At 33.6% G+C, this 27798-nt stretch overlaps 2 protein-coding genes across 7 annotated transcripts; both read left to right on the plus strand.

Annotated features, from left to right (window-relative positions):
- Positions 1 to 1200: 1200 nt before the first annotated feature.
- Positions 1201 to 14419, plus strand: LOC105833209 (tripartite motif-containing protein 2). 6 transcript variants are annotated; one of them, XM_012674758.3, is made up of 12 exons: positions 2712 to 3010; positions 3889 to 4152; positions 9654 to 9816; positions 9956 to 10129; positions 10205 to 10408; positions 10770 to 11018; positions 11101 to 11287; positions 11624 to 12060; positions 12147 to 12329; positions 12516 to 12623; positions 12712 to 12850; positions 13220 to 14419. In XM_012674758.3, the coding sequence occupies exons 2-12, from the start codon at positions 4133 to 4135 to the stop codon at positions 13456 to 13458; spliced, it is 2103 nt and encodes a 700-aa protein (XP_012530212.1). In that variant the 5' UTR covers positions 2712 to 3010; positions 3889 to 4132; the 3' UTR covers positions 13459 to 14419. The 6 variants fall into 6 exon arrangements, with proteins under 6 accessions (XP_036138729.1, XP_012530212.1, XP_012530213.1 ...); XM_012674759.3 differs by having other exon boundaries at positions 3952 to 4152; XM_012674757.3 differs by lacking the exons at positions 2712 to 3010; positions 3889 to 4152 and adding exons at positions 8096 to 8208; positions 8898 to 9016.
- A 4614-nt stretch (positions 14420 to 19033) lies between these two features.
- On the plus strand, positions 19034 to 27476 carry LOC105833210 (protein FAM117B). The gene is made up of 9 exons (XM_012674762.3): positions 19034 to 19307; positions 20407 to 20564; positions 20909 to 21009; positions 21092 to 21234; positions 21313 to 21479; positions 21870 to 21999; positions 22635 to 22715; positions 23777 to 23912; positions 23993 to 27476. Exons 1-9 carry the CDS (start codon positions 19070 to 19072, stop codon positions 24174 to 24176), a joined length of 1338 nt encoding a protein of 445 aa, XP_012530216.1. The 5' UTR covers positions 19034 to 19069; the 3' UTR covers positions 24177 to 27476.
- Positions 27477 to 27798: the final 322 nt, after the last annotated feature.

Consider the following 27798-nt stretch of genomic DNA (forward strand, 5'->3'; position numbering starts at 1 on the left):
AGAAGCAATAACGAAACTTCTGTGAAGCGTAAATTGAAACAACCGTTAACACTCCTTTTATATTTCATTGTTTCAATTTACGCTTCACAAAAGTTTCATTAACGCTCTTATTACTTTACTTCTACATTTGATTTACAATCTTTATATTTTCAGATATTAGATAGATTTTTAACGTTTTATAAATTTTATAGATATTGTATTATATTATTATATATTATTATAATGTAATTTAATAAAAGAATATTTTATAAATAAGATTTGTCTCAAAATACACGCAAGTGTCAAAATATTTATAATTCTACATGTTCGGCAAGGAGTCATATACGTTTGTATAATAATGTAAAACATTTATTTATTATTTGCGTTTTTGTTCTAAGAAGATTTGAAAAAAAGATTATTTACGTTATTTTAATAAAAATTTATATAAAAACATTTGTACACTAAAAAAACTTTTTTATAATTATTAAACAATTTCTCTCTTAAAATTATTTTACAGGCACAATTTTATAAGCACAAAATTAACTTTAAGATTATTATTGCATTCACTTTGACATAGTGCTTTAAACATTATTTCCGAGTAACCAGAAAACTAAAATAATATTTAGAAATTATGATTTTATGTATATACTTTAAACGTTTTAAAAAAAAATTGTATAAATATTTCAGAAAAATTATAAATGTACAATTTTATTAAACTATCTAAAAACTAATTAATTAACTACTAAAAAATTATACTATCTAAAAAATAGAGCACATTGTAACATAAAAATCGGAATTGTGAATGTTGACATTATCGACATTATCACATTATCGATTTTATTGACATTTTTAGTTTCGTAAGTGGCGGTGAAGGAGTTCGATCTCTCCAGCCTCGCCAATGATTCTAGTTTATCAATCCCGATCAAATGTGACCGCCACTCCAGCATCCCCTCATAAGGAACTAGCGCGAAATCCTGGCCCCGAAGATTTCAGTCAAGCTCCTAATGACCTACTTCCAGCGGCGCATGCTCGAACTCCAACTGCTTACTTTAAGGGTAGGAACGTCGTGGCGCGTAGCCCCCGCCGTCAAGCGGTGGCTCTCGCGCGTGGAATGAAGTTGAGGGTGGAGAGAGAAAAGCGCGAGATGATCGAATGATCCGAGTATCGCGGTCAGTAGAGAAGATCAACGCGTGATCAGACTTCCGGAATATTCTCGAGGAGGACTCTTGAGGATCTGGGTCAAGGATGCGTTTTGATCGAACGTCGCGCGCCTCGTAGACCATTGGCAGCGATGCTCTTCTAGAGTGCTAAAGATGATCGGCTTGAGATGCGCCAGTACTCGACTTCGGAATTCAGAAACGGATCCGTCGTGGGATTCTTTTCGGAGAACTAAGGAGATTCTAGCAAGTATCTTATTTCGCAAAATAAATTAAATATTATTAAAGAAAATTATTTTGCGCTATCATTTTTAGTAGGATTTTAATTAGTATTCATAATTCGATCTTACATGAATTGTTTTAAGTCTGGCTTCAAATGGTCTTAAGACTATCCAGCTAATAGAAATTTGCAATCTGAGTCTTTTTGATACAAGCGAGTTTTATTCTCAAATTTTTATTTTTCTCCAGTTTTTAAAAAAATTAAATCTTTTAACATTTGAGATTGAAAATTTTTTAGTAATGTAATAGAGATGTTGAAAAATAACCTTGAATTTTTCTAGACTATTTAAAATTTTAAAACAATAACAAAATTAGGTAGAACTCAAAATATTCAGATTGCAGACAGAAAATTAAATATTACATAGAATTATAATTGTCATCATTAGAGAAAATTTGTAAGTTTCTTAACTTAAATTCTTCAACAACAATTAACAATTCTGTCAATAATAAACGACTTTCTTGTTCTTTCTTAAAACCTCTCTAAAATAGTATTCTTTCGAATAACATTAACCTTTACAAACATGAGGATTTTGCGTTTAATTAATTTGTAGCCATAAGTTTTTCAAAATTTTAAAAATAATGCAATTATAAACATAAATATATTTTTAGCTTTTATAAACTGCACGCCGTACTTACACAGTAAGTCTCAGAATTGCAATTATAAGCTAAAGCTAAAAATAATGTCACAAAACGAAGTTTAATACTGATTACAAACGTCTTAGAAAAACAACACATTACAAATTAAACTATATTTTTAAGCTAATCATTTTCAAAGATAATTAAAACTTATACTACATTTTATTTTTTTTTTTTCAAAATGCAGTATAAGTTTAATTAGTATAGTACATTTGGTCTTGAAACTCGAAAGTTTATTTGTGATTTTTTAAAGGTTTTTTGAACTACTTTAAGTAGGTGAAAAAGTCGATTACGAAAGTATCAATGTTTATATGGACGACACTGTTATTCATATTATAACAGTCGCGTTAACTGTTTGTTTATAACGGTAAACTGAGCTATGATTGCGTCATCGATATTGAAGATGGTCGATTTATAATCGTTCTCTTAGTGAAAAATTCACTGGACGCACGTCTAGATCATCCTCGCTGAGCCGAAGTCGAATAAATCGCGCGTCGCGACGCGCCCGCGCGCCGCGTGACCCAGATAGCGCGACACGCGCGCACGCGCGCGCGATCCGCGAGGGTGTGTTTTCATCCCCGCTTCGTCCCCCCCCCCTCCCCCGTGCGCGGAGAAACACTCTTTCTCCTTCTCTCTTTCTCCTTTTCTCGATCCTTCCCTCTCGTCATCGCCGTCGTCATCGTCGTCGCTGTCGCCGCCTTGCAGTGAGAGACACACGACAGCTGGTGCCGTGACACCTGCTGCAGCGCGCGAGATCGATATCCGGCTTCGTCCTTGCCACCGTCCGTCCGTTTCGGAGCGGAACGTGAAGGGTGACCGCGGTAAAACGCGATCATGTCCCCGAGGTCGGAGCGGCGCCTCCTGTAGCCTTCCTCGCCGTCGTGTGTCCCGTCGCGGTACGTCGCGCCGGGTGATGTAGCGCCGGAAGTGGAGGAAAACCCTGCTCCTCGAAAGTATCAGTGAGTGTATCCGACGCAACGTCTTCCCCTCCCCCCCCCCTCCACCCGGCGCGGCGGGGTGACTCGCGCGATCACGTCTCTTTTGCGTCGCTCGCGGATGAAGGACGTTTGGATTTCTCGGTCCCGGCGAAAATGCGCGACGAGAATTACGCGGCTCTGACGCAAATCTAAATTTGAAAACGCACGTCGATCTCTCACCTCTCTTCTTCCTTCGCGAAGAAGGAGTTCGCCGCGAATACATGAACTTTTCCGCAGCTGGCTCTCCGTTTTGAGCAGAAATTTTGTGAGACCAAGTGCGGGAAGATTCCGCGTAGGCGAAATTTTTTAAAGGGGCGTCGGGAGTCGCGCGCGCGCGCGCGTGTCAAAATTAATGTATGCGACTACTTAATATACTCGTGGAATTTCCGCGTGTCATCGATTCCGGGCGTGGGGTTAACGCACCGGTGAATGCCTCGCCAGCGAGATAGCCGCTTGTAATAAGCCTTTGATAAACCGCGCCGATATACGGTTTCTTTCGCAGTCCCCGCGACACGACGACGACGACGACGACGGTTAACGGCGCTCCGTCCCGATCGAGTGTTTATATACGCGCTCGCGAACACTGTTTACGTTTCTTCTGCGCACGTGAGCGCAGGAGGAACGCCGCGGTATCGATCTCGGATGGGAACTCTTCTCTCCGGAAGAAATCCCGTCGATGAGAATTAAACGGAGACCGTAATACGTCGTGTTCCGCGTTCTCGAACGCTTTATAGAAACGAGCGACGACTCGTTAAAATGATAAAAGCGCGTTAAAAATGCTGCCGAGTTATTTTTATGGCTGTTATCGAGATACCCTCGCGCGAGCGACGCGGGATATAAAAACGGATAATGTCACGTAGCTAATTGGCGCAGCCTGACGTTTTGACAAGTGCGACGCAAAATTTATCTTGTGCATCGGACAGGTGGCCGCAACGGATATTTTTAAGTTTTTATTGAGGGGGAATTGCTATGGTGCGAGCTTCACTCGAAAAGGAGAAATGAGAGAAAACATTATGACCGCGTGAGACCGTTCTTGGCTGACAACAATTCGAATCGAATACCTGCGGGAGTAACCGGAAATTTGTTGTTATCACAGAAAGCTACATGAGCTGCTGCCCTTTCATGTGAGTATCCGTCATTCTTTTCATGCGTGATGTATTTTTAACGTAACTTAATTATACCTCTCACATATTTTTAATTATACAAACACTATACAGTGAGAAAGAAGTAGTTAATTTAACTAAATTTTTCAATTTGATTAAATTTTACTTTATTTTTTAAATGTACTTTCATTTAAATATATAAATATTAGAATTAGTTCTAGTATTTTATGTATTTAAGTTAAATACGAAAGTACTTCAACGGAAAGAAGAAATTTTATCAAGTTGAAAGATTTAGTTAAACTAACTACTTTTTTTTACTCTATAAAGGTATTATTTGTAAATTAAAAAACTACTTTTTTTTACTCTATAAAGGTATTATTTGTAAATTAAAAAAATTATTATGTATATGTAATACACCTAATTGTTAAAATCAGATGTATTTATATTTACATTTTTTTTCATTTGTATTTATTTATTGTCCGCTCCTTTTTTAATAAAATAAAAAACAAGATTCTATTGAGAGTAGAAGACAACAAGATTAAAATTCATTGATTTCATAAAGACATATTTTTCGTTTCTTTCGCATCACCCTCTTTGCTATAAAATAGGTACTATCTAAAATGATTTAATTGACAGAGTAATCTTGTTGTCCGATCCCTCTTTCCAACAGAAGAATCTTGAATTTTGCGTTCAACAAAATAAGGAAAAATATTTTGTATTGCCTTACATTGTTTTACATCAAAGCACATCTCTGAAACCACCAATTTGTTAATAAAGATTTTTTCACTGTTGGCTTTCGTTGTCTTAACAAATTAAACACGTTTATCCGAGTACAGAAAGATCAAACTGATATAAATTCAAGAAATAATGTCATCTACAAAATTTATAGCAATAATTGTAATACTTCTTATGTGGGACAGACTAAAAGGCAGCTCAAAACCAGGATAAAAGAACACGCGAATAACTAGAAACTTGAATTATCGAGAAAGTCTGTTGTGACAGAACATAAGTTAAAAAACAATTATCTTTCCATTGGAATAACGTCAGGTTCCTAGACTCTGAACCACGCTACCAGAAAAGACTCATTTCAGAAATGATTCATATCAAAGAGCAAATTAACGGTAGCAACCTGCAAAAAGATACAGAGTTTCTGGACAATTCCTATTATTGTTTATTTGACATTCTGTCAAAAAGTAAAAGCGGATAATATTGCCAGCTCACATCGCCGGTGACTGTCAAACAGTTCACATGCTTCGAACTTTGTTCCTATAGTTGTCTTACTCTGGTACAACACCTATAATTATCGCAAGTATGATTTTTGTTTTTTTATACTTTGCCCTTTGTTTTTATATTCCGTATATACTTAGTTCCTGTTTTTTCCGGTTATTTTACACAATATTATTGACAACACTAATCTCTAATATTTTTGACCGGAATTAATTACCTTCATGTTTTTATGATTTGACTCCACGTTTTTTTCGCCATGGAACGAATAAACTCCGGTTGGACTCTACGTTTTTTCGACTAATATATAATATTTTTGCGTTATTTTGTATTTTTACATCTTTTTTATCTCTTTGACTTAATTTTCCGGCGATATGTTTGTCACTTCAAGTTTTTTCATTGTTTACTTATTGTGAACATTATAATATTACTTCATTTTGTTTAATTTTATATATTTTTTGTATTGACTGATGAGGATTTCATAAAGTCGAAACGTTTCGAGAGTTTTATTATTATTATATTGCGTACTAGCTTCCATTTGTATGTTACATTTTTTATCTTTATTTTTGGTAGTCAATAAATTATATTTTTGATAGGAATACTGTATTAATAGCTCGTTGTATTGACCTGTTTCTTTATATTTATCGCTTTGTATTACCGAGTTTATTATATTTTGTTTTTTTATATGAAAAATAGGTGCCAAATTGTAAAACGTCGAAATGAGAATTTTAAAAATAAGAATTAAGAGGAAAAAAACTCTTATTGAAATATTAAACAAAAAAGTCCGAGCTGTACTTTTTCAAAGCACTCTGCTTTGTTTTGTATCTTTACGATTAATCTAACGTCGAATTCGAGAGATCGTTTGCATGCGACATCACGCAGCACACACACACGCGCGCGTACAGTACGTGCACCGCCACAAGTGCAGGCGCAAACACACGCCGGTCGCTGCACCTTTCGGAACGACTGCGCAGTGGAGAGTTCACGGGTTTACACACAACCGTGCAGTACACGCGCGTGTGTATCTTTATGCCGAGATACACGGCGCGTTGCCTATCTCTCCCACGCTCTCCTCCGCGCGATTCAGCCTCGCGCTCTCCGGCACCGCTGGGCACCGCGCTATCGCGAACAATTCTCAGGACCGTACGATCTCTCTACCACCAAAGAATTTGGTCCCAAACACGCTCAAATTTGTATCTTCAGTGAAAATTATACGGCTAAAGATCTTTTTATAGCTGCTCCTCAAATTTTCGGAAAATTAATTTTTCATTCTAGAAAATCGAGAACTTTCAAATTTCAGAATTTTATTGGTGAGAAACTGAGAGACTTTTGAAATCTTATTGTTAAATTTTATCTTTGGTTTTCTCATAACATTGTTTCTTTTTGGCTATTTTTTTCGATGTACATCTGTAAGATTTTATTTAAAAAATTGAAGACAAAATATCGTTTTAAATTGGCGGTATGTGTTTAATCATTTTTTTAATTTTATGCTTTCAATGAACTACATCCATGCATTGCAGATAAATATATACCATATTATATACCTTATTTTATTTATTTAATTGTTTTTAGTACATATTTTTTCAAATTTACATTTTATTTAACATTTAAAACTTTAAGTTACTTTTCTTTCTGATTGCATCTAATAAAATAAATTATTTTAAAATTGTATTAAAAATTCTCTACTTTTAGCTAAAAATTTTTTTGCAAAATTTGAGTAAACATTCTGTTAAAGTAAGAAGTACGTTTTAATATGATTTTAGTTAAACGTTACTTTCATGTTAGTTCGCTTTGATTTTCACTGTTTCAAACTTTGAAGCTTCCGATTATTTTGTAATTTATTAAGAACCAATTGTTTAAACTTCTTGGTAAACTTACCTGTCAAATAAACATGTGTCTGTCTTTTTTTCTAAAGAAATAAAGATAAAATACGTACGGGTAAAGCTTCCAAATAAATTAAATCATCAAACAATCGATCTTAAAATTTAAGTTATTACTTTGAAACCAGGTAGCATGTGTATCAAAAATTCAGAGCTAAGAATAATAAAATGTTCGTGTCTACCAATGTAGATTAATTTTAATTTTAATTTAACTTACTCTTTATTGCATTTTCTAATTCGTAGAAAACTAGAAAAGGATAACAAGTAGGTTGAGATTAAAGTTAATTTAATTTTTAGTGGAAATTTTTTTTTAATCTTTATATAAATTAGAACACGTTAGAAATACTGAAAGTCTTTTTTCTTAGAATTTTATATCTATATATGTGTATAAATTTGGAAATATTTTAAGATTTCTCATTCTACAGTATTTAAAGTATTTTAAATTTTTTATAAGATTTGCTAGAAAATTATATTGAATGAGGAATTTGAGAAATCGTATATATATATATGTAATTCGTATATATATATATATATATATATATATATATATATATATATATATAAAGAATTCTAAAAGAAATATGTAGACTTTTTTCTCAATATTTTTGCAAAATGTACTTTTTACAAAAAGCTGGGAGAACTAGTAAAATTGTAAGAAAAGTTATTCTGAAAAGTTAAAAAATTTACATAAAATTCTAAAACATTGTATAAAAAATTCGGAAAAAAAATTTTATCAGGATCTAGATGGAAATGGGCATAAGTGTATGGGAACCACCGAAAACCCGTGTATATCACGGTGGTGTCGGCATGGCCAGCCGCGGGCGACGAACGCGCGCAGCCGTAGCACGAACCAACGTGAGTCCGCTGGCCGCTGCGCTCTGCAGCTGATGCGGCTCGCTGCGCCATCCGCTGTCGCCGTCGCGCGGCATCCGTATTTTCGGTGGTGCTCCGTTTTTAGGAAAGATGCGCCGCGGTAAGAACCGACGATCCCGACGTCGTCGTGCCCGTCTTTGATCCCGCGTCGTCGAGCTTTCGCGATCGGTGTCGTGTGTATGTGTATGTGTGTTTGCGTACGCGACAAGACTTCGATCTGCCGGGGCTCCGGAAGAAAATTCGCCGAAGAGGATCCCCCTCCTCGTGTTACGAGCGAGAGAGAGAGAGAGAGAGAGAGAGAGAGAGAGAGAGAGAGAGAGAGAAAGAGAGAGTGTCCGTACATACGTCGGCTGAAACCGATCAGATCGTGGCGATGCGGCGCGCGGAATTCGACACGGCGTGCGTGAGTTCGCTCGTCCGGACGATGGTTCGCGAGGAACGAAGGTAGACAAAGGGTCGACACGCACGCGCGCGCGCGCGCGCGCGCGGGTGGTCGCTCTTCGTGGTCGCGTCGAGCATCTCCCGGCGTGTATTTATTTATACGCGAGACATGCGACCGTAGGAAACGCGTGTTCCGCTCGACGTTCCGCGAGTTCATCCGGTAAGGGTTCCTCGTCCGCGAGGAATTCGGAGTCGTATCCGTCGCGATTACATTTTCCTCCGTGAATTGTCTTGTCTGTCCGTCTGTCTCTGTCCTTCTCGCGCGCCCGGCGACAGCGAGGGTGACGCGACACACGCGTTATTAGCGCGATATGCACTGACATGCACCGCAATCGTTGGAATCTTCAGAATTTCCGTGGAGGTTTGAGCGACAGGGTTGCGTGCGTTGACGCGGATGGTGGAGCGTGCTTTAGATAGACCGCAGACCAGAGTATAACTATTATGGAGGCGTTGCGGTTAGCTATACAGTGAGTGCTCCCCTTTTTTTCGACAGATGCACCCCATAATAAATTGTCTTAGTCACGTTTGCTCAAAACGCTATTGATCGTAGAGGGACGTTGATAGAAATGATATCTCTATGGTATTAAAGTAATTGTTTTGATTCATTTCTAGCGAAAGTCTTGAAATTTTGAATAACAAAGAATGTAATTTTTAAGTGTATTATTTATCTTATTAATAATTAATTGTAAATTAATATGTAAAAATTTTTACAGAAATTTTCAATTTTACGCAAGAATTTTTTTCTTAAACTCAAATCTTAAACAAGAAGCTAGACAAATTATATCTTCTTATAGTCTCTATGGCTGGTATTCATAGATAGGTCTTATATTTAAGATTGTTTTAAGTACTGCCTTAAGATGTGATCAAACAGTCACAGAGCTGTATTAGCATCTTAAGACATTGCTTGAAACGATCTTGAAATAAAATTTGACTATGAATACTGGCCTATGAATTATATACTATTTAACTTTGTTTAAAAAAAAATTTTATATAAGTTATGTACTATTAAGTTAAGTTATATTTGTTTAATATAATTTTTTAAATATTTTGCAACAATACTTGAATTGCCTTGATTTTAATTAGCAATTTTTCTTTTGTTTTTAGGACGCGGCTTGGGGAGAGGATGGTCAGCATGAGCTCCATGCTCGTAGAGACAGTTAGTATAAATTATGAAGATTTTAATGAAAGTTTTTTAACATGTGGCACCTGTCTCTGCGTTTATGATGGCAGCGAGCATACACCTAAATTACTACCATGTTCACATACGGTATGATATATTTATATATATATATATATATATAAAGTTTGTTGTGTTTAATTGTATAACACACACACACACACCCCACACAACTTGCACATATCAGTAAATCTTGATATCTTTATAATCTTATATTTATTTGTTATAGGTATGTTTACATTGTTTAACAAGAATTGCCGCGTCTCAGACACGAGAGACAGGAGCGTTTCGATGCCCCATTTGTAGAGAATTAATAACTATTCCTCGCGGAGGGGTACCTGCACTGCCTCCGAGTTTTCTCGTAAACCAACTGCTCGATCTTATGTCTAGGCAAAGACGAGAGGTATGTGGTTGAGCAGAATTGTTAATTAATAATTTTTATTATAGTCTCAATATTGTTATATTTATTTGCTCGCAGGTCATCCCAAAGTGTTCAGTTCATATAAATCAGGAATTATTATTTTGTGAAACATGTGATACGGTGTTCTGTACTGTGTGTACTGGCGGGACACATGCAGGGACGTCACCTGGATGTACAGAACACACAATCATCCCCTTTAGTATTGCGATAAAAAGAATGTCGGAAATATTACTTTATAAAGCAAACGAGTGTATATCCAAGGTGAAAACTAGTTTCTCTTTTAATTTTTAAGCACTATATTTATGCCTTATAGCATGCCATAACAATTTTATGTTTTTAAATATTATAGTTTTTTATTTTTATTTTTTATCACAATTATTTTCCAATGTTTTATACTATGTCTGGAGATGTTAATAATCAATTTATATCTAAAAGGCCATCTATGGCCCTAAAAATGCCTTTAAAGTTTTTTATAACACCTCAAAAAAATTTTGTAATAAATTATCTCATCTTTATGTTGTACTTTTGTGTTAAATAAACACTGAAAGTTCTGAAAATTATTATCAAATTGTAGTATATAATATAGATCAATCCTTACTGAGTTAACAGTTACGTTTTTTAGTTAACACAGGCACAAGATTCTGTCAGCACGGAACTACAACGTTTGGAAGCTTCTACCGAAAAATGTTTGAGCGCGGTAGACACTGAATTCTCCGAAATTATCGCAAAGATAGAGAAACGACGAACGGAATTGCAAGCTGCTGTGACCGCTGCTGCTCGCGATAAGAAACATGTACTTGAGGAGCAACATTCACTTATTGAGGCGGAGAAAACCAAAGTGGAAAGAGAATGCGAGGGATTGCAATATCAGGTAGAGAGTAATAAAGAATTTATTGATATAATGTTACTTCTCTCGCGCGTATCATTTTACATATTGAGATACAATCTTACAGGTCGAGGTCCGGAATATTACCCAACGTATTAACAGCCTGTCGGATCAGCTTGACGCGGCGACTGCTCTCAGCGAACCTAAAGAAAATGCCTTTATCACATTCGAGTTTAATCATAACGACGCTATCTCTCAGTTAGAGCAAGCACTGAATAATTTAGGACGAGTACGTTCTAGTACAACATTACCAGGTATCTTAAGGATTAATAATATATTAAATCTTAACTGAGGAAACTTTTATAGTCTCCAGTGACGATAAACTATTAATAAATGTTGAAACAATTTTGCCAAAAAGTCGATTGTTTCAACATTTATTAATATTAAATCTTGTTTTAAAAATAATTACGCTTGTTATAATACATTGCGTATTTTTTCTTATGTCTATTATTTCTTACTTTTGATGTCAGAAATAGCGTCATAGTCTAATATGAATTTTTGATCGGATAACGTCATAGTCTGATATGAATCAAATACCTCAAAGGTATTGTAATACGACGTATTTTCTATTCTTATACTTTTTACGTCAGGTTTATGCCGAGCCAGATTGAAAGATCTAGCGGTAGTGAAGTTGCAAACAACTGTTATAGTCGAAACGGTAGATTACCATGGTCATCCCCGAAATGTTGGCGGTGATCTTATTAGTGCTGAATTGACACTCGCGGATAATATACACGCGGAAAATCAGAACGCTCCCATTGAGACAGAGGTGAAAGATCTGGAAAATGGAACTTATGAAATTTACTTCCGGCCACCGACAGCGAGTCGATACGTCTTGAAGGTATCGGTGTTCGAACGACCTATAAAAGATTATCCACTGTTTTTTGATGCGACCGAGCACAATGAACCTATTAAAATATATGGGAGACGTGGTAATGGGAAAGATGAGTTCCATCAACCAGTCTCGGTTGCAGTAGACGATGAAGGGATGATCTATATTTTAGATACTGGAAATTCTCGTATTAAGGTTTGTTTGAAACTATAAGAAGCGTAATATTTTATATAGAAAATTTTGCGAAATATTTGATTCTTTTAACTTTTGTATTGTTTTAGGTACTCAATTGTGATTTGGAATTTCAAAGGCACATAAACAATGAAGGCTTAGAAGGTCGAAGTTGTACAGGCATAGGTATTTCTCAACAAGGTCTCGTAGTTGTAAATTGGCGGACGCGAAAGATTACGGAAATGACTTCGTTGGGCGATACAATTCGATCTTTCACACATAACGCATTTCAAGTTAGTAATTTTTATTTTCGCAAAAGTTTCACATAAATGCTTGTTAATTAAGTTGCATTTGGAAACGTCCTGAGTATCATTTTATTCTTGTTTCACATTCGACACACAATAAGGATAAAATGATACGTGGGAGCATTCAGATGATGTTTTCAAACGCTGTCTTACGATGCCATTTTCGTATTGTAGGAACCCATAGACATTGCAGTGGACAAAAGTTACGGGCACATACTTGTCGCTGACAATGGTCAAAGCTGTGTATTCGTATTTGACTCGGATGGCAAGATCTTATTCCAGGTTAATTTTTGTTTATATAAATATATGAATTTTTACTGTACAAGTTATTTCGTATGGTCCTCGTATAGTCATCATGAAATGTTAACAGGTTGGTAAGAGAAGCACGTTCAAGCTAATTAGTTCTGTAACTGTTGGACCAGCTGGTGAGATTTTAGTTGCCGATAGCAGAATTCAAGTGTTTTCCGCGAAAGGAGATTTCTCTGAAGAAGTATATCCCGAGGGAAAAGGTAAATTTTAGAATATAGTTATATATTTATTTGAAATATTTGAATGGAAATGATTAAAAAGATGTAATACTACCTAATATCTTGTAACAAATTACAATGAAAAACTATTAGGAATTGGAATTTTCAGTTTCTTCAAGAAATACTAAATAAGTAATAAGTTGTGTCTTGTATGACACATTTATTGTCTTATTCATATTTATTGTGCGTTGCGTTTAATTTTTATTCCTAATTTTATGATTTCTAATATTTAATATTTATTCCAGTTCCTAATTTTTTTTTTTTCATTGTGCCCAATACTGTATTTAAAAAAGCAAGAAACATATAGCTTATAATGAAGATAAAGATTTTAACATACTTAATTTATAACAGGAAAAGGTATCTACGGAGGAATAGCTGTAGACGCAGACGGCAAAATAATTGGTACCCGTACGGACAAAGGTCGTAGCATAATACAAGTATTAAAGTTAGGCGGAGGTAATATCTTAACCGAGATCGACTCACACAGCTCAAAATTGAGACGTCCCTCGGGCATAGCCGTACTGCCAGATAATCATCTAGTGGTCGTGGATTTGGGCAATGATTGTATAAAAAAGTACAGGTATTGGTAAAAAGTAATTATTTGTTTAACCATCAAAATTCAAATGGCAAATGGGAAGCTCATTGCGAATTTAAGGTACCAAAAGTCAATCTAATTTAGAATTATTTATTCAGGTTATGGAACTTGTAACATCACTTATTATGAATGTAATACCTATGTTTTTATAAATTTTTATATATAGTTTATAAATTAGTATAAGACGTGAGATATGAAAAGGTATTGTCAAGAAATCTTGACATTACTATTCTAATTTTGATTTGCATATATATAGCACCATATTTGTTGCAATTTATATTTTGCCCCCATCAAATTTATTTAATTTCTTTTGTGTTCTTGTGATGCTGTGCTTTCTTTTGTTTTCTGCATATCTGTGGGAAAATTGTCACCATTCATAAAACGAAGTCACTCGAAATGCTCAGTACTTATTGTATGTATACTTTTTGTATTTGATAATTTTTTTTAAGTCATAGCGATTAATATTTAATTGTTTGAATGCATAAAACAACTTTGTTGTTACTAATTAATCTAGATAATACATCTGTGGATAACAATCCTTTCCTGATTTTGTCAAGTTAAACTTGAAAGTTGTTTATCTTGTTTTGAACGTTAAACACCATATGATAGTTAAAATCACAATCGATTATATATTGGATATAAGAAATAATAATATAATTTTGATTACATAAATATAGACTGCTCATAGACTGCACATCTTATGCAATATTAAGCAAAACATGTTACAGTATAATAATTTTTGGTTAATCATAATCCACGTAATAATCAAATCTTTATTCTGGTAAAAATAAAGATTAAAAAAAAGATATATATATATATATATATATATCAATTTTGGTAATCATTGTAAATCAGTCACTACCAGTCTGTACTTACATAGTCAAAGATGCACAACTAATAAATAATTTAATGATTTTTAAGTGAATATACATGTCACAGAATTTTTAAGGAAAAAATTCACCTTTGTTTTTATTATAAGTATTGCATTTTTATCATTAACAAATTTTTTTAATTATTTGGATTCATATCTTAATATTTCCGATTTGTACAAACAGAAACTTATTTAAAATACTACTTATAATGATTAGTTTAATCATTAAATTAATAATGATTTAATATTTAGAAATTTTTTGATATTATAATTTCATTGTAATTTCATGTCAAAATTTTTTAAATCTAACTATTATAATTTTATTAATTACAAAGAGGTTACTTTGTGCACTAGATTGCACTAGATGAATTAAACAAGATAATTAACTTCTAGTTTTGATTTGTTATAACAAGAAGGATTTATTCATTATTCGCAGATGTATAATGTTATATAAAAGTATTATATTATATATACCCACACACTGCCGTTCCATATTGTTTTACATCTCTTTCACAAATAGAGTACAGAGTTTTGCATTATATAAAATCAATCAGATATATGAATCGATTGTTTAAATATTATACTGTTGAGACAAATTTCTTTGAACTATGAGCGTATGAACATTAATCGAAAAATTATAAATATTTTTTTTATTTAAAATTATTCGTACTTTTGAATTATTTGTATATTTGAATTATTCTTTTTATTTATCCTATGCATCACATTTCTTACACTAAACTTATTAATTATACTGTAACATAGAAAATCTACTTTTCATACTTTTTTCCCTATTTTTTTCTTTCTTATTTTATCTTCCAACTTTGTAGTATTTATTATTTATAATAGTTTTTTGTCTTTCTAAGAAACAAAAAATTTGGTTCGGCACTACGTGATTTTTTAATTAACTAAAAATGTGAATTATAATTAATGTAAGATAGCTATGCAAATAATTAGAAATATAAGAATTGTATATATATTTTTTCAGTATTATCATTTTATAGAATTGGCGACATGAATTTTGTTTATGTAGTGATATTTTCTAAATTTTATGAAAGACATAATTCTCTCGACAATGATGCACTTTTTTGAGGGCCTATATCATTCATCATGAATTTTGTTGTTAAAAGAATGATCCCGTCTTTTATCAATTTTATAAATTTCAAATAACTTTATTGTTGAGACATGTACATTGTTTAAGTTGTTTTTTGATAAAGTACGAGAGATTGATACCAAAATTTAAACAGCAAGGATTTATTATATCACGTGGTTTCTTTTTCGTACATCCAGAAATATTGAATATCTGTCTATAAAAGACTACGGTTATAACCACGAAGTGTTAGCTAAATATCACCATGATGCATATCTACTTATTCTTGGATACTTACTTCTTGACACTGAGAGTGATAAACTTACATACGTACGGCTTACAGTCTCTATTTCTTTAAAGCAGGAGAATATTTTTTCACGTAACATACTTATATTCACATAGAATCAATTTTTAAAATAATTAGTCTTAACATTTTTATACTATTTTATCTTTTGCGAGTAATAATGTGGTTTTTTAAAAATATAATTATTTGCCATAAATATCGACAAGAAATCCTTATTATATCGTAAAAATCTTTTAGGATGTGCAAGTCTACGTTGTAAATGAAAACAATAAATAATGATGAGTTTTGCGGTTTGTATCTTTGCAGCGGATGTAACATACTTTTATTCTTTCAGTAACTTCTTATTTTTCGGATTGTATCATAGAGATACGACATTCCTTATAAACTGCTTTGCAGAGTGATCTGTGATTACGTTCACACGTCACTATTAATCGGATTCAATAACACAAGTAATAACTACAAAATAAAATATGTAGATCTCAATTAAATCCGGTTTTATAAAATCAATTGTTATTACTTTACACTTGTTAACAAAAAATTGTAGACTTATAAATCCGGTTTTATAGAAAAACGCTAGGTGAGTTGTTATGGCTTATTGCCAACTTAAAATATAATTATGAAAAGTATATAATACATATACACAATCATGTATTCAACTTATTTTGCTTAGAAGTTATAACGTAGGTAAGCATAAACAGAATAAAATAACTTTTGTTATTATCATGTAAAATGTAAACGAATATCCGTTTAAGAAGTTATACAGATGTTACTAAATCCGATTAGTGTGACATGTAAACATAATCTATCATAGGCTACACTTAATATAAACTGTCGCATATTGCTTGTATGTATGTACGAAAATGACGAGTCATTATAAAATGCATTATCACATTAGTCTTTAGCGAAAAACGTAACAGTGCCTTTATTGAAAAGATGCCACCGTACGATTTATATCTTACGATGTGATTGATTAATATATACATTTCTTTCTTTCAAATTCGCGTTATATTCGCTTAACACTTTGATCGTCACTTGTGATCTTAATCATGTTTACTTTGAAAGGAACTATGGTATTTTGATAAAAAAGCACCCTTTATTATGATTACTTATGAATGATAAATGCCAGTAAGAACACTAAAGAAACAAGTCAGATTATAATTATATTTTAATAAAATTTGTTAAATTTTATTAAAACAGAATTGTTTTAAAATTACAGTAAAATTCTTTAAGTCCATATTGTTCCATGATTATCATGATTTGGGGGCTAAAGAGAAAAAAAAGAGTTTTCTCCGTGCGATGTAACGTGTCAAAGTGTTAAAATGGAGAAACGCGGAGTTGTAAATCGAGAATCAAATCAGAACTTTCGCAGTGATCAATATTGATTACGCAACTATATATAGACTTATATCCTAATTTTTTAAAAATCTTATTTATGAGTTGACGTGTATTTAGAGTCATCGACATCGTAAGTCGCATTGAGTATATAATTTTGTTCAAAGTCTGATCCTGAAAGCCTGATTTATCATCAACGTCCTAATATTGTTGCCTAAGTGTTTACCCTAAGTAGCATACCAACTGATTCGATATTTTTTCCCCTTCATGTGTGAATCGTACAGCCATCCATCGCAAACGTCATGCAACTTAGACTGATATATATCTCTTGTTTGTATTTTTTGATATTATTTAATCTAGTCATATGTCAGGTGTGTATATATATATATATATATATATATATATATATATATATCAAGACTCCATCATGCTGTAATATAAAATACATTGTAAATAAATATATAAGCTTGATTCACCGAGTGATTTTAATGAAACACCATTACAGAATACTCGATAGTTTACAATATTTATTTTTCTACCTAGCTAATCGAGTTTTCTTTTAAATAGCTGATTCAACCTATCGAAAATGTAGATTATTGAATATTCCATCATTTTAAAACATGTTAATAACATATAAAACATACATAATAAAATTTTTATGGAAAAAGCTTAAAAATTGTGTTTAACAACAATACTAAATTTTCACGTATTTTAAATTATAAATATCTTTCAATTTTTTCAATACTATTATGTTCATTTGTATCTATTCTATATACATCAACTGGAATTTAATATATCTTTCTAATTCTCACAACAAGAAAAAACCAAAAAAGTTAAATTTTAAAGATTAAAATTACATCACATTGATAAAGAAAAACATTTAATTAAAGATTCTGATTTCATTTTTACTAGAATAATATAGATTTACTTTACTTACCAAACTTTAATCTTGGTTTAACTTATTTTTTATTCTTTTCTGAAAATTAGAGAAAGATTAAAATTAATCAACATTTAATAAAAACCGACATGTAATGAATGGGTTATTTAATTGATGATTATATAACTTATCGAATAATATCGACCCATAACAATTAGTTAAAAAAAATTTTTCTCGTTTGACAAATGGAACAAAAGATCAGGGCTAATTGAATCGCGTAGACATTTAACAGCGAATGATCCAAATCAGCTGAATTAATCGGCGATTAAGTTAATGGGAGTTTGGGCGAAGCCGGCGCGAACGAAGCGTCGTGCCGTCACGCTACGCTGTCTCGTAGAGACCGCGCTCCGGCTTTTGGATTACGCGATCGCGGCGCGGTGCCCGGCTAGTAGGAGCAGAAGCGCGCGCGTAGGAGTCGACGTCCCTGAGCGCGCGCGCGCGACAGAGCGAGAGAGAGAAAGAGAGAGAGAGACGGGCGAACGGGTGCGCGCGTGGGACCGAGACGACGATAGGACGCTAGCTCACCCAAGCTCACCACACACTCGCCACGGTGTTGGGCCGCTACGGTGGTAGTGAATGGAACGCGGTGTGCCGCACGTCTCCTCGCGTAGTACGATGCTCCGCGGGCGCCGCGCCACCAATCGTCAGCGCGCGCGGCGGTCACGTGACGCGCGTGCCGAGCCAGCAGCAGCAGAACATTGCAAATGACAAGACGCGTAGGGCATTGTCGTCGCGCCGCTGCCGCCGCCGCCGTCGCCGTCGTCGTCGCCGTCGTTCGGGAATACCTTCGGTCGCGCGGAGGATCACCCTCCAATTCGTGGTACCGCTTAGCGCTCAGGTGCCTCTCCACATCGGGACGCTAGGCGTCCCTGAAGCGGCCCGTAGTCGTAGTCGGTAGTCGGTAGTTGCGCGCGCGACTCGTCAGGAGCTCCCGCGCCCTGAGTGAAAGAGCGGCCGCCAGTCGAGGAGGAAGCCGCCAGCAGTGCGCTTAGCGTCCGCATCGGTTGTACCGCGCGTACGGACCCGCGAGAATCATCGCCGTCGCCGCCACCACCGCAATAGTGAAGAGAGAAAGATGTCAAGCTCACAGCGTATGCGAAAGTCCTCGCCATGCTCGAAGCAGGGCCCGATGCGCGCCACCCTGCCCGTGAGCTCGCTGATGAGGCAGGGCCGGCAGAGTAGCAGCCTCCGCAAGAGCAATAGCAACAGTCCCACGGTCTCCCCGACGAACGCGGCCGCCTGGCGGGCGCGCATCTCGCCGGAGACGTCGTCTTCCTCGGGACAGCGGAGCCCCGGATCCCTGTCCTACAAAGGTACGTCGATCCTCCTTTCCCCCTCCTCCCCCCCCTCTATCTTTCCTTCCTTTCCTTACCCGTTCACCCGCGCCCTCCCCCCTCCTCCCCCGCAGGCTTGTTCTTTGTGCTCGTGGAGTTTTGACCGAGGAACGCGTATTCGCGCGCGTGAGCATCCGGAGTCGGCGTCAGGGACTCCCTGATCGTCGCGAGTGATGATGACTCCGGAGCTCGAACGGGTTACCGGTACTGTCGCTTGACCCTCGAAAACGTATGTGATCCCTGGAGTTTTCGGTCCAGCCGAGAGGTACGTAGATCGCGGAGTGTTTTGCGCGAAGTTGATATTTGTTAAACAAGTTTTTTTTTTCATAAGACGTCTTCCGTTACTACTCGGTTCAAGGTACGTAAGTCGGAAATTTTTATTGCGCTTACCGCAAATGAGAGAGGCCTCTGCAAAATACTTCTTGAATCCTTGAATTGTTTACGAATTCTCTCGTCTTTTTGTTATTTGCAATATAGAATGGAAAAAAAAACAGAGGAAAGAATGACTTAGGACATGAACCGTGTTTATCATCTTTGAGTATCAGAAATTTTCTGTATTATTCAGTTGAATTTACAAAACAAAGAAAATATTACTTTTTCATACAAATAAATTGCTTATTCCAAATTTATTTTTTTGTCTGGTAAGTATCTAATTTTTGTTTTTATTAATGTTTATTTGCTATATTGTAACATATACTTACAACTTTGTTTCGACAGTTCATAAATTGTCTTTTGCCCCAATTACTCATGTTTATACATATTTTTTAGTTGTTGGGAAGATTAAAAATTATTTTTCAGACATCCAAATAATTAATTTTTTTATTCTTGTGTGTCACAATTTTGGTAACTCGGGTAACCGAAGAGACATTTTTAGTTCGGTTACACTATGTATTTGTTATTTTTATATCTATATTTACTTACTATTTTATTTCACAAATACACTTTTTAGTTATTCCAGTAACCGAAAACAGTGCTTATAGTCGGTCTGGTGCACATACTTGCACTTAATTCTATAATTTACTAATTTTAGATTGGATTGCTTGTGTTTTTAATTAATTGACTGTTATTATATTTACAGCCAAATCAAAAACATTGAGCGGCCGCTGTAGTGATAGCTTAAGTGGAAGCCAGAGCATTCGACGGACAGCATCTTTGGATACAATTTATCTGAAAGGACAATGGCCACGTGACTCCTATTATATGCATTCCAGTCTTTTGGTAGACAAATCTACTCAGGTGAGTAGACCTCTTATTTTTTCCTTAAAACATATTTAAAAACTTAAACAGTAACCTTAAACAGCCTGTTTTTTTTAACTGAATGTCTTGTATTACTCGTGTGGTCAATCTTTTCTCTTTTACTCATGTTTACGTTGAAGAGAACTGTGCAAGAAGTTTAAACTAAAAAGAATAGTTCTAGGCTGCATTCCAAAATTCACTGTCAGTACTAAAAATTTGTAATACACATAACATGAACTATACATTTTCAGTACTGGCAATAAATTTTAGAACACAGCTTTAATGTCATGTTTACATCACATTTATTTAATTTGATTTGTGTGCATCTTGTATTTTTATTATAGACGGAAGAATGTTCCAATGAGCCAAGAAAAATGCATACTCGTCATCCCACAGAACAAACTGTCACTGATGAAAAAATGGAGAAGAATTACTTCAGGCATCGGTATGTGTTCAATTTATTGCTGTTTATATTTTTTGTATGTCTATAAAATTTATGTACGCTGTTTCATATATTTTTATCACAGATTACAACGTACAAATAAGGAAGGTACTAGCAGTAGAGAGCGGACAGCGGCATTTGGACTAATAATGCCAGGTGGTCCACCACCTGCACTTCCCGGAGATCATTCAGTAATTCTGCCCAGTATTGCTTCACAGACATCCATACGTGAGTAACATACTAAAAACCGTTCTATCCATACAATTTAGTTAAATAACATATACTTGATGTTTATTACTTTTGCAGACAATCAATTTAGCTTGAGTACAAAAGCAAGTCCCATGAATATTCCGGTGAAACCAATAAGGCCTCCAATGCGTTCGTCTATCGAAGGACTCAATCAAGAAATTGAAGGACTTGTGCTCAAAAATACAGCTAATAACAGCGATGCAGACCATCCAATAGAAGACAAGGTAATATACAAAATTTTCCATATTATTAATAAAATTTAATATTTTAATAAGAAAAAACGAGATTGTAAGAAAAAAATTTGTCATTTATTATTGTGTTATTTAGAAAAAGGTAGAAATTTTGTTTTAAGAAAAATACACTAATTTATATTTTATCTAAAAAATTAATTTATTATTATTCTCAAAAAATAGTCTTATAATGAGTATTTATATCTAATGTTTTTTGCATTTATATATAGGTACCGAAAATTAATTATTGCAAAATATCCTGTAAGATAAAAGTTTTAAATTTACATTTTTTAATATAATGATTTTTGCTCACACGCATGTCTTATAAAAATTTTTGTTTTATATAAATTTTGATAAAGTATAAAATTTTTTTTCTTTCTTTAGTATGCACGATATCGCGAACACATCACTCCCGAAGGACATCACGCCCCTCTAGCAGACTTATTGCGGGCTACTCGTAGTGTCAACACACAAACACCAGCTACCGACCTTCCTTCCAGTTCTTATTCTTCAGGTAAATTATGCGATGACGTTTTGTGTTTAATTTTCAGTAAAGGAAAGTACATGTAATGATTATGCATAATTACGATGTTGTAATTATAATTATGATATTACATAGATATGCAAAAGATTTGCAACTAATGACATAATTCATAGAGTTCTTCATAAAAAATAGTTGAATAATAGCCAAGAAAATCAGGCTATTTTAAAATTATATTTACTCTATACATAGTGTGAATCTCTTAGGGCTAGTTCTTTCAACTTCTTGGTAAACTTACCTATTGGGTAAACATGTGTCTATCTTTCTTTCTAAATAAAGACAGATAAAATAGATATTTGTCGGGTAAAGCTTCCTAATAAATTAGAACTTTCCAATAAATTTTGAGCCTTAATAATTTTACATAAAAACAATATATGAAACATATAGAATAAAATTTTTTTACTCGAAGTTTATTTTTAAAAAAGTATGAAATTATATTCTGTAAAAAATTCTATTATGTTTTTAATTTATTTTTTGTGTATGATGATATTCTTTTGTTTATCATCAATCAAACTATTATAGCCAGTTTGTGTATAAACATATTCTTTCTGGCTAAATGCAACAATATAAATAACACACTAACTAAAGGTGTGTGCCTGTTGAGACAGGCCCTCCATCTAGGAATTCTGAGTCTCCGCTGATTCCTGGTGTTATGGATGCGTCCCGTCCGCCTAGCGATCTCTTACAAGGTTGGAGCACATTTGCGGAAAGATTTGATTTTTCGTTTTCATAGATCTATCAGCTTTCACTTAACAAATTTGTTTGTGTTTAATTCCTCGATTTGTTACTGTTGATATTACATATTAACTTATACGTGTCATATGTATATAAGAAAATATTTTCATACATATGTATATATTTATACATAAATGAGTACATGAGTTATATTTTTGCTAAAATCCATTAATATATTTATTTTATATGCATGGTATTCGATTTCTAAAGACTTTTATCAGGATACGTATATAAAACTTAAACTTGTAAAAGAACATCATATTTTGTTTACAGACAAATTTGTGGTCATGATTTTTACAATCATATTATTTCGGTTACGATCGAATTTCTATTCAAGATCTTATCCATTTTTTACCATCAATAACATGCATATCATTAGATGATATACAGCTTATAATAATATGTAATAGGTAAACCAGAGATTAACAAAATCATGTACATATATCTGAATTTGTTGCATGATTTGCTATTATTTATAAATATTTTGTATACTTATTTATTCTTTATAATCAAATATTCCTTTTATAATTATAAATATTGTCAATATATTTGGAAACATACATATTACGCAGCGCGCGTGAACACACACATACACACACACATAAAATAACAAACAATACATTATAAGTGCATGATAATTACAATTTTAATTCAATATATTTCAGAATAAATATTAATATTTATTTTATTTTTTTAGCACCATGAGAAAGCAAGAACATCAATATATATTTTTTTTCTCTGTATTTTTAATATTATGTGTAGCATGTAAAGAAATAACTTGTTTTACACATTTGTTTATTTTTATTACAAAAACTTACAAAGATGTTTCTGTTTTGTATAAATCTATATCTTTTTGTGTACATACATAAGTGAGCAACCATACTAATTTTTTGAAGTTAAAATAGTGAATGGCATGAATTCCTGTTACATACTTCGATCAACATAAAAAATAACATGCTCTTTGAGTTACGTTTTCTACGATGACATGACTTCAACGTTCCTTTTTAATTTGTAGGTGGAAGCCGTGGTTCGACACCTGAACAAGATAGAGAAGGACGTCTCGGCACTTCTCCTCACATTAACAGGTTCCTCGCTAGAGAACCGCCCGATGGCTGTGAGAAAGTCAACCTCAAATTTGTGGAAGATGCAAGGTAATATAAAGATAACTTTATTCTACAGTATTATCTGCTATGATTTGAATATCTTTTTTTTTATGTTTCCCTATGTGTAGGCGGCCCATGATAGATTTGAGCAAACTAGAGTATTGCCCAAAGCCGTGCGTTCCAGCATTCCAGTTAAAACCCAGCTTGGGATCAGCGTTCCTGCCATTGCAACAGCCGGCCAGTCCGACAATGGTCGCCAGTGCATCACCCTCCGCGCATACAACACCGACCACACCTCCTCCAAATCCATAGTCCCACTCTTTACCTTGCGGTGTTACACTTATAAACTCGATTAGTATATATACATATATATATTTTTTTTTAACGACCTTGTGGGTAGAAAGTGATTTACTTCGAGATAAAGGCATATAACGACAAAAAAGTTACCGAACAAAAGAACAGCCTGTTCCCAGTGCACCCCCGTGCGGACATCGCGCGGACATCGTGAATTGTGTAATTAAAGAGAAGTTGCAATTGCATCGATAAAAAAAGTTTTGGAAGATATTTGAGAGCTCCGTTATAATGATCGAAACAATAATAAATACGAGGAACAATAATTTGTGATAACTAAAAGGAAAAAAAAACAAAAAGAAAAGAAACGACAAATGGTTTAGGAATGAACATTGTGTTCTACAGGGAAAAAAGACTAATGAAATTGTGTATTCTAAATTTAGTGCTAAATGTGCTAAACGACTTTAATTTTGTATACACGAATAAATATTCAAGATGAGAAAAGGTATTAAACTTCATTGTTGAAATAAACAAAATTTTACGGATATAAAAAAAGAGCACGTGTTCACGATATATATATATGCATATGTATGCATATGTATATATACATTGCTGCTTGTCTCTATAATGTTTTATTAGAATCTTCATTGCTTGAAGTAACTCAATTACCTAATGACAGATGAATCACTGTTAGAATTTTGTATCGTTTTGTATTATTACTTGTATGCTAAAAATATTCTCAAATTATTATTATACAAGGAGCTAAAAAAATAATGTGTCCCTCTGTATGTATGTATGCGTGCGCGTGCGCGTGTCTTTGTTTTACAGAAATGGCTTTGTAAGAATGTTTGTTTTTATGTAAGACAGATACGGGTGATCGTTTATCGCAAAAATTTATTTGGAGTTAGATATATTTATGGAAGTTCAGTTTTGACAAGCAGAATTAAATAAACTCTAAATTTTGAAATATTAAAGAAATATGTCATATTTTATTTGAAGAATTAATAATGCCTCGTTTTCTGTTCTATCTTGTGACAATACTATAAAATTAAAATGTTTTTGGTTTATCTTATATTAAATTGCAATCTGAATATGTATAATCAATACAACATACAGTGACAAATTGAATGTATGATGGAATGAGTCCAATGAGACAAGAATATAGATATGTATTGAATACAGAAACAATGAGTGATAATACTAAATAATGATCGATGACATGTGCTTTCACTAATATGGTATCAGATTTGAGTAAAAACGGTTCCCTAATCTGGCATGGAAGATAGGTATGCGTGTATTTGTATAGACATGGATAATTATGCTGAAAACATATAATCTGCGTCTTATACAAGTCACAGTATGCATGTGTTGTAATATCAGAATCCTAATTAAGCCATTCACATGAATAACTTTGAAAAAAAATCTTCTAACAAAGAAAAATCATCTTTAACGCATAAAATATTTGCTCAAACGCAATTATCAATCTATGTCACATTAGATCATACAATTAGCAATTCAGATAGAAAAGTCGTTTTAAATTTTTACAAAGGTATTTACTACATTTTATTAACAGAAATTTAAAAAATAATGGATTTTTATTGAAAGTTATTCGTGGAGTGGGTTAAATTATTATTTAGTATATGCAGACATAGCCACTCAAGAACTTCAAGTTTATTTTTTGCTTTTTAATAAGAAAAGTTTTTGCAAACGGTTTTTATAGTTACTGTGGAAAATAAGAATCTTGATAGAATGTAAAGTCAAGAGCAGAAGGAACGGTTTTTTAAATACGATAGTAATATACTTTCTAATAATGTAATATATATCTAGCCACAACAGTGAAGAAAAAGAAAAGAATGTTAACACATAAGTACCTGGCACACTGGTCTATGCTCTCTTATCCAGCTCACTAGGAAGTTCATGCCTTAGAATGCGTGGTAAGGTGTGCTACATAGACAGGAAGGTTAATCAGAGAGTCATACACAAAAAGAGAGAGGATATACATAAAAAAGATGCACTGGCTAGTTAAAGTGTATACAATACAAAGATACTGTAGTATTTACTAGTTTAAGAGAAAGAACTTCGTTTTTATTTATTTTGCTACAGATCTAACAACACCTCATACCATCACTTTGTCGTCTTATCTATGAGTGTAAAGCAGCTTTTAAAGAAAAAGAAAACGTATTCAATTACGTACTCCAGTCTGTTTGTGCTTTGCACTTCGAACGGAAAATGATTCCGACGTAACACGACAATGTATAATTAATGTTAATGAATAAAATGAAAGGTTTTCGTACTTTTAATAAGCAGTAACTTTTAATGAGCAGTAGATGAAAAAGAAATGGTGTTTCAACTAGCCTCATTATTTTCACTGTACTTTATCATAAGGCTCCACTCTTTAACCTTCGTGTACTTGCGTAATGTGTTATCATTATTGTTAGCTTTTGTTGTCAATTCTGTAAGCAGAGTAACGCGTATGAAGACTGCTAGAACTGAGAATATTACCTGTTATTCGAATATATCTAAAAAAATTTAAAGATAAATTAGGCTCAAATCACTGATTACTTATGAACGAGTATAGATATACTCTTGTAATTTATTAAATATTAATCTCTTTACGTCACTATTGTTCGGTACATTCTCTCTACATATCTAAATCTGAGCAGGCTTCAGAAACGGCAAAATGATTATGTCAATTAAAAAGTTCATTTAACCCTAGGACAGTCTAGATGTATTGTTGCAGTATCTTGCACACAAAAAAGTGAAAATTGTTGATCATATTTATTGTAATTTGTAAGATGCTCAGAATTATACAAACTTTTCAATACATAAAACATGTATAGTGTATAAAATATCTTTAAAAAAATTTATATACCTGCTGAAAAATTAAATGCAACTTTTATTCACTGTTTTATAATAAATATATAAAACTATGTATTGTTTTTTACTCTATGAGGGCTATTATTGACCCACTTTCTAGAATTCCGTACTGCTTGTTCGCGAAAATATGTGTTTTAAAAATATTTTGATGTACCGAGCAATGTATTTCTGCTATTCGAATGACGCATACATATTTGCTGAAATAATCAAAATTTGATTTATACTTTAAATTTATTTGAAAAAAACAAAGCTTACGTAAATAAGCACTTTATTTCATTCACTGTTATATTATACTGACATGATTTATAAATGTATAATATTGATAAAACGGTTGTTTACACACGAATCAATATTTACAAAATTGTGAAAATTCTGTATTTTGTCACATGTATAAGTTCGCCGACTTGGCCTAATAAATACATAAATTTGAATTTCTAATATAACGAACATAATCGTTTGTTTTACAATTAATTACGACATTCTGAATATTCTGAAAGAGTATCTTACAATGCCACTTATAATATTGCTTTATGTTCTGTGTCTTATAGATTGAACAGTTAGAATTTGTTTCTAGCTGGTCCTAGGGCTAAATCAAAATTAGTCAGAAAAGAGAAATAGAGCATGTAAATAATAAGTTATCGCTTCTTGTACTAACCATTTCTAATACATAGTGATGCATATTTTCACAAAATTAAATGAGTTTATTAATAAAGCAACAATAGCATGTTGGTGTATATATATTAATGTGTACATATACAAAAATAAT

The sequence above is a fragment of the Monomorium pharaonis genome, chromosome 2 (assembly GCF_013373865.1).
Source record: "Monomorium pharaonis isolate MP-MQ-018 chromosome 2, ASM1337386v2, whole genome shotgun sequence".
NCBI lineage: Eukaryota > Metazoa > Arthropoda > Insecta > Hymenoptera > Formicidae > Monomorium > Monomorium pharaonis.